Here is an 11,364-nt window from a genome sequence, read left to right as displayed (position 1 = left end):
TCTTGTCATCTGTCTTGTCTGAGACGTCAAAGATCTCAGGATGCATGTATGCTTTTTCGCATCTTCAAGTTGTTTGTGTACCAATGGCCGGAGTTGCCCCAGTTTACTTTAATAATCAGCTCGATTTTGAATAGTTTCTTAACATTTACTATCTTTTTAATTTCATATCTAGGGAATTGGCAAACGAGAATATTTCTCGATAATATCACTTTTTGTAACCAAAATATTGAGAAGGGTTAATTTGGTTGTTACTAATATTATTATGAGAGGATTTAGCACTGCGACCCGAAAGATCTGTTGTGGATTCATAGATTCAGAGTAAAAGTATTTCTTTAACTACTAACCCTTCTATTCCACCATTAGGGTAGATCTCGAGAACAAACGGCCATCAGTGAATTACTACTGGTCAGACTCTTAATCTGTACACACATTTCACTATTCGGTCAGTAACACTAAGATTTACCTATTTAACATCTGTGGTCACAAGCGATAACCGTCTAAGTCGACTTAACGCATGAATTTCGTTATAAGTGAGAATGTCTTATGGCCACATATTGGAAAATCCTGTAGTAAATTGAAGTGGGAAGAGTTTTTGTTCGGGTAAAGAGAAGAGACGCAAAGTGCGAATATTTGGAGAAAGTTCGGCAGCATCAGACGCTTCCAAGAATGTGCCGCATTCCTAGAATAAGTAGAATGACAACCCGGTTACCACAGTCCCGAGCATACTGAATGATGTCAGCAGGGAAATCGATGAAGAAGGTGAAGACTCCGAACTCACAGTCATAGACGACGATGTTAAGGTATATAAGCGGCCTATACCGAAGCAAAAATAGTAATATTTAGCTACAGAAAAACTAAGCCACAGCCTCTGACTGATTGCCTGTTGTGATATGCAGTAGAATAAGGTCTGACTAAATCTTCGGTCTGCCCACTGAAATGTAAGAGTGCTCTATTAAATCCACGAGATAGCAGCGAGAACCTTCATTATTGCTTATAAATTTTTATTAAGTATATTGTGTAAAAGGCGTAGGCTTAGCGGGACTCTCTACCGCGTAGTTTTTTTGTTGCGTTTAATACTTACATATTCCAAATGATATTTTCCTCACACATAAGTATGCTGCAAGTTCAGCTTTTTATCAGGACATTATCATTATAAGTTGAAATATGTTCTTCTTCTTCTTAATTGGCACGATAACCGGTTACGCAATTTTGGCCGAGTTTTACAAAGCGCGCCAGTCGTCTCTTCGTGCTAACCGGCGCCAATTGGATACACCAAGTGAAGCCAAGTCCTTCTCCACCTGATCTTTCCACCGGAGAGGAGGCATTGCTCTTCCTCTGCTACCACCAACTGGTACCGCTTCAAATACTTTCAGAGCCGGAGCGTTTGTATCCATTCGGACAGCATGACCCAGCCAACGTATTCGCTGAATTTTGATTCGTTGCGTTATGCCTATGACGTCGTAAAGCTCATACAGCTCATCGTTCCATCGCCTGCGATATTCGCCGTTGTCAACGTGCAAAGGTCCAAAAATCTTGCGCAGAATCTTTCTCTCGAACACTCCAAGCGTCGCTTCATCGGATGTTGTCATCACCCACGCTGCTACGCCATACGTTAGGGCATGATGAGAGTCTTGTAGAGTGTTAGTTTTGTTCGTCGCGAGAGGACTTTACTACGCATTTGCCTACTTAGTCCAAAGTAGCACTTGTTGGCAAGACAGATTCTACGTAGAATTTCCAGGCTGGCATTATTATAGGTGTTAATGCTGGTTATTAAATATACGAAGTCTTTTACAACCTCGAAATTATAACTGTTAACAGTGACGTGGGTGCCGATACGCGTGTGCGCCGACTGTTTGTTTGATGACAGGAGGTACTTCGTTTGGTCCTCGTTCACCACCAGACCCATTCGCTTTGCCTCTTTATCCAATTTGGAGAAGGTAAAAGTAACAGCACGGTTGTTAAGGCCGATGGTCAATATCATCGGCATAAGCCAACAATTGTACGCTCTTATAAGAAATTGTGCCTGAGCGATTAAGTTCTGCGGCTCGTACGATCCTCTCCAGCATCATTATTTTGTAAGCATAATTAATCGGATAACAGCGTTTTTCTAGTTCACTGAAGAATAATACTCAGCTTCTGATTTATATTTTTTCTCTCGGCTTTGATTTGTTCGCTCGGAAACAATGAATATCACCCAGACTAGATGAAGTGGCGGCCGCCGTAGCCGAATGGGTTGGTGCATAACTGTCATTCGAGAGTGTGTAGGTTCGACTCTCCGTGCACGAAACACTAAAATGATAGAAAGTTTTTTCTAATAGCGGCCGTCCTCTCGCAGACAATAGCAAACCGCGGAGTGTATTTCTTCACAAAATATAAACTGCCGTTCGGAGGCGGCATAAATCTGTATGCCCATCCACTTGTGGAAAACATCAGAAATAGTAGTAGGAGCTCGGCCAAACACACAACATATTAAAAATTAAAATTTAATTAAATAGCTTGTGTAGCAAACAGAACAGCAAGAAGTAGAATATTTCTCGATATTAAAAAAAAAACACAAACATTAAATGTATGTATATAATTTTACTTCTGAAGGGTGCTATACATATAAACCAAATGTATTGCTGTATTTTTGAAGAGGCCAATTCATGCTTTAGCAAAATTAATAAAGGTTAGAAACCAGTGCTCCAAACTACATGCAAAGGAACTTTTTTCAGTAGAAATCCATAGTAATAAAATGAAGCAAAACAAACTGCAGGCTTTCAAAAAAAAAAATCAATATACAAGGTGGCGCAAAATGAATCACCATAAACGAAGGTTTATAATTTTTACAAATGGTGTCGTGCGTCAATCATATTTGACACTTATGAACTAGACAACTACAGTATATAAAAAATAAGCAATGGCGCGCAAAAAACTTAAAATAAAGACGTCCATTAATCAGAATTATTTGGTTTTCATTTACAAAAAGTTATTCAAACATAAAATTGGGTGAGTAATTTTGCGCCACCTTGTAATTACAACCTAAAATACAATATTTTCCGTTTTCTTTAATTATTATAATCAAAACTGGTCTTTATTTAATTCCTTTAGCTCTTAATTTTGAGCTACTTCGGCTACTCTCTTCAAGGCTTTGGAACAACTTATTAACACTTTTATATAATAGATTATAGATTATAATAGATATAGATAATAGATTATAATATTTTAAATGGGCAGTAATACGTTGTCAAAAAAACTAAGCAAAACCGTCACTTTGTGTATAATCACATCATCTATACAAGCCGACCTCAAAGTTCCCTAACAAATTGTATTGGGGCAACGTTATTGTCAAATCTTTACAACCGTCAAACATCTCTTTTTTATTAAATAAGAAGTGGTAGTGGAAACTAATAGAAAATGCTTCTTGATAAAAATCTGATACAACAATCATAATCGTAGAACTAATTTGCCTATTTGCTCTCATGACATTTACTGCTCGTTTTTTTTTTTTTGTTTTTTAATTTTAAAGCTCACATTTCAGTTGCGCCACATTTTCAAAATGGTTAATGCTACTCTCGATATTTCGTATAAAATATACATACATACTCGTGTACATCATATATGTAGATATGTATTTTTATGTAATTACCCACTAACGCATCATTCTCTGAGCACACACGCACGTACACAAATTTATATTAGTGCTCACATAAACTTCGTGGCAAACTCCCAACTCATTTGAGTAACGAACTTTAAAAATTACCATAAAATTGCCCCACTCAAGCGTTCCTTAATTGACCTAGCAACATATGTTGTTAGCAAAAACAACACCACCAATACACATATATTGGCATAAAAATACACAAACCATACAGCGTAGGTAATTTTCCTACCCACTTGCCTGCCGCACAGACTAACACTTTGTTGGCATTCTTTTTGATTTATGGTCTTTGTCTTTGCAGTTCATCCTGTCATTCAAGTACCGAATCAATTAGTTGGAGCACCGCTTGGCACTGATGTGCAGATCGAGTGTCACGTCGAGGCCTCACCAAAATCAATTAACTACTGGATTAAGGACACTGGTAAGTTACGAGTAGTGAGAGTACTCTCTGTGAATATGCTTGTAGTGTGATCGACTGGATATGATATATGTAGTGTGCGTGGAGTGGTGTGATGTTGTGTGATGCTGTGTGGTGTGGTGTGTTGTGCCGCTGCTGCTGCTGCTGGCAGCGTTGGTAATGGTAAGCCATTATTTTTGCATTTTATAGACATTTCGTACATGTGCCGTCATTACACAAGTGAGCGCATACATTTGTATGTATACAAATGTTTTATATGCATGTACATACATCTACGAATTAGAACTGACCGAATTAAACGGTAAATGACTACAAAGTCAACCAGTAAAGGTCAAATACCCAACTGAGGAGAAGAGAGAAAGTGCCTGAATTCGTAGGCAGTTTACTGGGCAATTAGGTATACTATGAATCGGTCCTAGATTATACAGAGGAGTTACTGTTGGGAGTGCATGTATATGCCTGAGAGAGCGCAGAATTATGCATAAGTGCATATAATGAGTTAGCATTGCGAGCATTTAAAATTTGTTTAATATAAAGTATAGGTCGTTATATTTAAAGACGAATTATTATCAAAACTCTTTAAATTCAAATATTTCGTGCTATAAAAAGTTTGGTGACATATTTGAAAAAAAAATTTAAACAAAAAAGTGTTGCCATTTTTCGGATTATTTTATTTATTTATTATTTTATTTTCGAGCCAAAAGCTAATTGAAATGCAGTTTGCAGAGCTCTTTCTTTTCAACTTTACTAAATTCAGGTTAGTCTTAACTACACTTGTGCTTACATGTTTAATTTGCTAAATCATGCTAAATTTTTCGTTAGTTTTTTATAGAAATATAGTTTACTGTATAACAAAAAATCTTGTAAATCAAAGTTCTTAACTTTGTACAAAATTCACTATAATTGAAGAATTTTCAAAATATTATAAATAAAATTTTAAATTTTTAAATCTTAATTTTTAGAAAACTTCTGGCTTTTATAGCCTACTTAATTTTAGTACAATAAAGTGAAACTTTGATATCGTGAACAATCGCATAGATTTAAAAAAAACATTGTTTCGCATTGGATGTTGAGCATTTTTATTCATATGAAGCTCACGGCTTTTATATGGAAGAAAATGATAAACAACATGTTTACTGTCGCTCAACATAGGCCGCTTCTGTTTAATTACGTACTTAAATTACTTTTTTTTGGCTTTTTGGTTAGCCTACCTTCGACACCCAGAAAAGAGTTACCTATGTGACTTTCTGTCCGATAGACAGAACTAATGATTTCAGTTTGTCAAATTTAAGATATTAGAGAATCTCTTCGGGTTAACTTCGAAAATACTATTATACTACTACTACTATATGATTTTATTTAAGAAACTACAATACCTGTTAAGTACCTGGCATATTTTAAACAATAAAAAGAAAATCGAAAAAATTAATGAAAATAATGAGAACTTGAGCCAGGTCTAATGACGGTCATGCCAAGAACGAATTATAATGAATAAAAAATTTTAAAATATTAGGTTTGTTGTATTACTCAAGTATTTTAGAAATTTTTTCAGTCTTATGAAATTTTATCTTCGACTCTTTTTTTAGTTTTTAAGTAAGTATTTTGAGTATTATTCCTTCTTGGATAGCTAGAATATCCTGCTAGTTTTCATTATGATTCGTAGAATATGTAGTTTACATACGCAATTGGTTCTTAATACACTGATGTGGGAAACAAAAAAGCAGGCAGAAAAAACGTAAATTCAAAATTTTATCAAGCAGACATTTTTAACTCTCAGACCTAATTTTTATTAACTAGCATAACCTTTAACTAAAAACAAAACAAAGATTGGACCCTGAACTAACATTTAAACAAAGTGGGCACGCAAGCTAAAGAACATATTTTTTATAAAAATCTTCAAAATCGAATATTTTGAAAACCGTTAAGTTTCAAACATCATGCCACATAACCGAATTAATTAAAAATTACTAAATAATAATATCCTTAAGTATTTCGGTGGCCTTCCCTGCAACCCCATATACTTGCATTGTTAATTTGAGCCTCTTGCCGCGCTGAATCAAGCAATCTATTATCTTTAAACACCTAAGCCTAATAATCCCACTTTTGTGGTTGCAGTACTCGTGAAGCTTTATTAAAATTATATTCGTATGAATCGGACTTAGTAGAAGATAATGAAGTGGCAAGCAAAATCCCACTTTTGCATCAAACTGGCTCTTTAACTTTATACGACTTTTAGTAAACATACGTACACTAACGCTATACATATAAGTAAATGTGCATACGCATGCATTCATTTGTCTCTTTCATCAACAGGTGAAATGATTGTGTCCTCATCAAAATATCATGTACAGGAATCCTCAAAATCCATGTATGAGACGAAGATGACAATGATTGTGCGTAAATTCCAAAAAGACGATGTCGGCTCGTATCGCTGCATAGCGAAGAATTCACTTGGTGAGGTAGATAGTAGCATAAGACTTTATGGTGAGTTTAAAATACACTATTCCGCCATCAAATTACGCTTTTTATTGGCTGCCTGCGGGCATTTACATTTTGTGTTTTTTTTTTTATTTGAATATCAATTTCTTTTTTATTTTTCTATTTTTTTATATAATATATATTTTACGTAACTTCTCCTGATACTTTTGACTTTATTTCAATTATGTTGGTAATGTTCTGCCCACGTTGATGGCCGTAAAATGAGGCGCGAGAGTTAGGCCCAACGTTGATTAACATTCGCACGGATTTACTCACCCTTGTGGTTTTTTTGTTTTGTTTTCTTTTTGCGCTTTATTTTCTTCACTTTTTACTTTTACTTCATCTGCTGTTATAGTGTTTATTTACACTTTTATTCGCTTAAAGTTTGTTATTTTATATATTTCGTTTCATGGTTCTACGCTCACTCATACGCGCTCTCGCCACACAGAAATTCCCGGTCCGAATCGTAAAAATCCTGCAGGCAAACATGCCGGTGGCGGCAACAACGATGCGGACACCAATGACGTGTTAAAAATGAAGCAAGTCAAAGTCACATATCAGCCAGACGATGAGGACCTGTACGGCTCGGCGGAGGATTTCGATGACAGCGAATTACCGTTGCCGCCGTTAACGCCCAACATCTATTACACGAATGGTCAGAAGCTGCCGACACATCGACCGGCCACGTCCGGCGCTGGTGCTGGCATTGGCGGCGGCAGTGGCGGTACACTTGCCACAGCAAATGGTGGTGGTGATGGTAGTACATCTGATGGTCGCCATCACCATCATAACTCAGCTGGTGTAGGTGGTGGTAGTGGTGGTGTTGGTGGCGGAGTCGGTGGTATGAGCAATCTCGATTTCGGCAACTTGGGCGCCACAAGCGGCAGCATCAGCATTGGTGGAGGTTTCGCGGCAGTAGCTTTTGCTGGTATGACGCGCAAGGCACCGTTTTATGGTAGCGTTGCTGGCATATTTGGTGGAAAAACGGAAGTGCGCAATGCAATGGACGACAATAACGAGTTGATATCGGCTGCCGCTGGCACACAACAACAACGACGCCGCATTGCGTCACTGTGGCAGCACGGCTGGTGGTGGTGGTGGCAGCAGCAACTGGACAGCAGTCATTACCGATGGCGCGGGCAGGTGCAGCAAGCGCTGCTCGTATTGCTCATTCCCACTTTAATCACTTCATTCTGTTGGAATTTATTATAATACGCGGTTGTCATTAAATGCCAATGCATTGGCCCAGCACGGCGCGCCACAACAGCGAACGCAGTAGCCCGCATCAGCATTTGCCGTAAAAAGAATGTGTGCCACGCGGGGAGCGTGTTGCAAGTGCGTCAGTGCGCGGAGGACGTTGTCAATGTGTCGAATGTTTGGAATTCGGATGTGTTGTCCCCTGTTGCAGTTGCGAGTTGAATTTTGCGTTGCATTGTGTTGCGTTGAATATGAATTTAGGCAGGTTTGTATGAAAATATTTAACCTTTAATAACAAAAATTACAAACAACGGTAAAGAAATTAAATGATGGTATGGCAGACAGATATTTATAAAAGGAAACTCAATGAGAGTTAGTTTAGCTAAAATGTAACAAAGCAAAAAAAAAACAATGTTAGCCTAATTGAAGCTTAAAATTTGTAAAAGGGAAATCAGCAAAAACCGATTTTTCACTCTCTGTAGAATACAAGGAAAATTGAATATTGAAAAGCGCGAAAAATGTTATGTTGTTAACCAAGTTACCTAGTAATTGAAGTTGGTGAAAGTTAAATGTTACACAAGCGCAAAAAAATTAACTTTACATACGTTTTTGTACATACTAATTCATACATAGTACCTACGTTTAAGAATATGTATATGTATACCCTTCGATCAAAGTTAGAGTCTAGAAATTACTCCTCATAGGCATAATTAAGCTTAGTGGATGAGGACAACAATCATTTAATGATTAAGATATTTTGAAGTAATACAAAATATTTGTATTTGTAAATAAAAATATTAAAAATGTAGGATTAGGTTTCACCATTTGTATAATTACACATTTTCTCAGTATATTTTGGAGCATATGGTGCAAAACACGTCAAGTGTACCCGCCTCAAAACTTCATCTCCTCGATTTTTATAAAATTTAGTGAAGATGCTCCACTGCACAGTAGCATATATGGTGCTAACTGAGGGAAGGGAAATATTAGTGGTTTCCGAGATATATAAATTCAGGTGCTAAAACATTTTTTTTTCAAGTATTTTTGCACTGCGAACGTCGTGGTATCGATTTTTAAGGTTGTTCCGCAACACTTTGGGCTACAGCAGCAATACTCTAAACAGAACGTCCGGTTTTTGGTCTCACAGTCCTTTTTCTATCCTCGATAGAACCGGTTTCTTGAAATTTGTTCATGAGCCTTAGAATTGTCGACCGCCAAAAAAAAACACGAAGATTGCTGTACGTTGTTAGAGATCGACTATTTTCTTAGCATGTGATTGATTTGGGGAATAAGTTCGTAGCGTTTTTACCAAAGACTTTATTTACACAAAAAACAATACTTATATCAATAAGTTAATCAGTTATATATTCGCCGTTAGTATTTACAGCCTGTTTGCACCTCTCAACCAATTTGTTAATACCGTTCCATCAAAAACCGCCTGATCTCCCGTGACCATTCGGTGCAAAAAGCGTTGTTTGTGACCGCGTGTTGCTCAATGCCGGGCGAGATGCTGAGAAGCTATTAGAAAGCGACTTTCTTTGTTTTTTTCGTTGAGCTCGTGAGGCACCCAGGCTTCCAATTTTTTGGTAAATCTAATTGAATTAAGGTGATGAGAATCGTTTTATGATCGCAGTTTATTTTTTCCGCCATATCGTGACTGGTTTCGCAACCGTTCTGCTTCAAAAGTGATTTGAGATGTTCTTCATCGAATTCAGAAGGCCTTCCGCTGCAGGATATGTCATCGACGTCAAAACCGCTATTTTTGAACTTTGCAAACCATTTCCGTGCTGTAGACTCGCCTGTGACACCTTCTCCATACACATTGCAAATGTCTGGGGTTGTTTCGGCAGCTTTTTGACTTCGATAAAAAGCAAAGAAGAGCAGGTACCGAAAATGTTGATTTGGCTCCATTTCTACAGCCTCATAACTAATAAAAAAAAATTAACATAGTTTTGTAGAGCAGAAAGAGTTCTATACAATGAACATTTACCCTTTGTCAAATAGCAAACAAATCTTTGTAAAATAAAATTAAATATAAAAACGCTGTGAACTTATTCCCCAACACAATATACAAATTTTCGTGTAAAATTATACGTCTGCCTACTTGACAATTGTCAAATATGACATAAAAAAGGTACTGTCTGGAAATTATTCACTACTGACATCTAGGCGTTACTTCTGAACACGCCTTTAATTGCCGTTCTAAGATAAAACAAAACAAACACAGTGTAACTTCTCCTAACGGACACCTCTATTAGATGATTTTCCCTCGGGCGGATATTTTTTCCTATAAAAAATCGTAGGTATCGGAACACATTAGCCTCTCATGAGCGGACAACTCTGACTGACGGCTAGCGTCCGTCCAAGATAGGTTTCACCGTAAATGCTTTTTATAGTACAATCTATCCGTACTTTTCGATAAAGAAATATGTAAAAAAAAAATTCCAATTTTTCAATTTAACTTTTTTAAATTTTTTTTTTAATTTCGGCGATAAAGTATTTAGACGAGAACATTTGACCACCCCATAAAGCTATTCCATGTCAAATTATCCAAGTAAATTGGACATTGTCGTCAATTTTTCTGAAAATCTGTTTATATGTAGGCTGAAGAATAATAAGAAGCTGAAGAAGAAGAAGAAGAAACAAATTTCGAAAAAAAGTTAATAAATTTAATTTTTGCAATATTGAAGTTTATTTTATAGAATTTCTTAAAGTAAAAAATATTCTGTTCTTTTTGACGTTAGAAAAAAATTTTTTAAGATTAAATATGATAATCAACTTTTAAAAAAACATTTGTAATTTGAAATTAAAATTTTTGAGACAAAAACATTTTTTTTTTTTTTGTAATTTTTAATTTTAAATTTTTTGTATTTTTGGTTTTTATTTATATTTTTATTTTATTAATAGCTGAGTAACCTCTGTAAGTTTCATAGTTGCATTCTCATAACTTTTTGAGTTACACTCAAATATGTACAGCATACCATAGAAAAATCAGCGCAAAATGCCGCTCTAGCGAAGCGCTGGCCCTCGTGCTTATATGTAAATGCATATTTCGTAAGTCTACAAATCTATCGAAGTGTTACTGCGTTCATTAGTAAGCAGCTACACGGTAATTAGTAGCACAATTCCTGGCGCGCTGCCCAATATTAATAGATTACAGAAAAGTCTTTTTCGGGAAATTTACATTAAATGATTCACAACTGATTAGAGAGAAGAAGATTCAGAACTGATTGAGATTCTCAACGGGGGAAAATGACCATTGGAATAAACTTTTGCGTTTTATTAAATGTGCCTTTAGATACAAAGATTACTTAATAAAATGTTTTAACTGGTTTAAAGAACCGAAACCCGGATAATTGTGTGCACGAAAAATAAATCGATTGCTTTCGGTATGGCATTGTCGTTAAATTATTGTAAATATATTGTTTTTTTCTAATACTAGTAGTAGTATATACTTCTGCTACTACTATTACTACTCCGTATTTTTCGGATAAAAGAAAAATTTGTTTCCCAAAATCATTGAACAAGAGATATTTCTTTTCTCAATTACATTTGTCTTAAAAGTATATTTTGTTCTAAAAAATAAGAAAAAAAATTGTTTAAATGTAAAAGAGAACCGAAAATACTTCAC

The 11,364-nt window shown here is 36.0% G+C and overlaps 1 protein-coding gene across 1 annotated transcript in view; it reads left to right on the top strand.

The window, feature by feature from the left end:
• Positions 1-8,182, top strand: part of LOC128858184 (lachesin) — a 123,755-nt gene extending 115,573 nt beyond the window's left edge. Inside the window, exons 7-9 of the mRNA XM_054094237.1 lie at positions 3,942-4,061; positions 6,372-6,542; positions 6,985-8,182. Of these exons, the coding sequence (XP_053950212.1) occupies positions 3,942-4,061; positions 6,372-6,542; positions 6,985-7,748 (1,055 nt within the window). The 3' untranslated portion in view covers positions 7,749-8,182. The remainder of the gene's footprint in view (positions 1-3,941; positions 4,062-6,371; positions 6,543-6,984) is intronic.
• The last annotated feature ends 3,182 nt before the right edge of the window (positions 8,183-11,364 follow it).

This window comes from Anastrepha ludens, chromosome 3 (genome assembly GCF_028408465.1).
Source record: "Anastrepha ludens isolate Willacy chromosome 3, idAnaLude1.1, whole genome shotgun sequence".
Classification (NCBI taxonomy): domain Eukaryota; kingdom Metazoa; phylum Arthropoda; class Insecta; order Diptera; family Tephritidae; genus Anastrepha; species Anastrepha ludens.
This window is presented reverse-complemented; position numbering and strand designations above follow the sequence as displayed.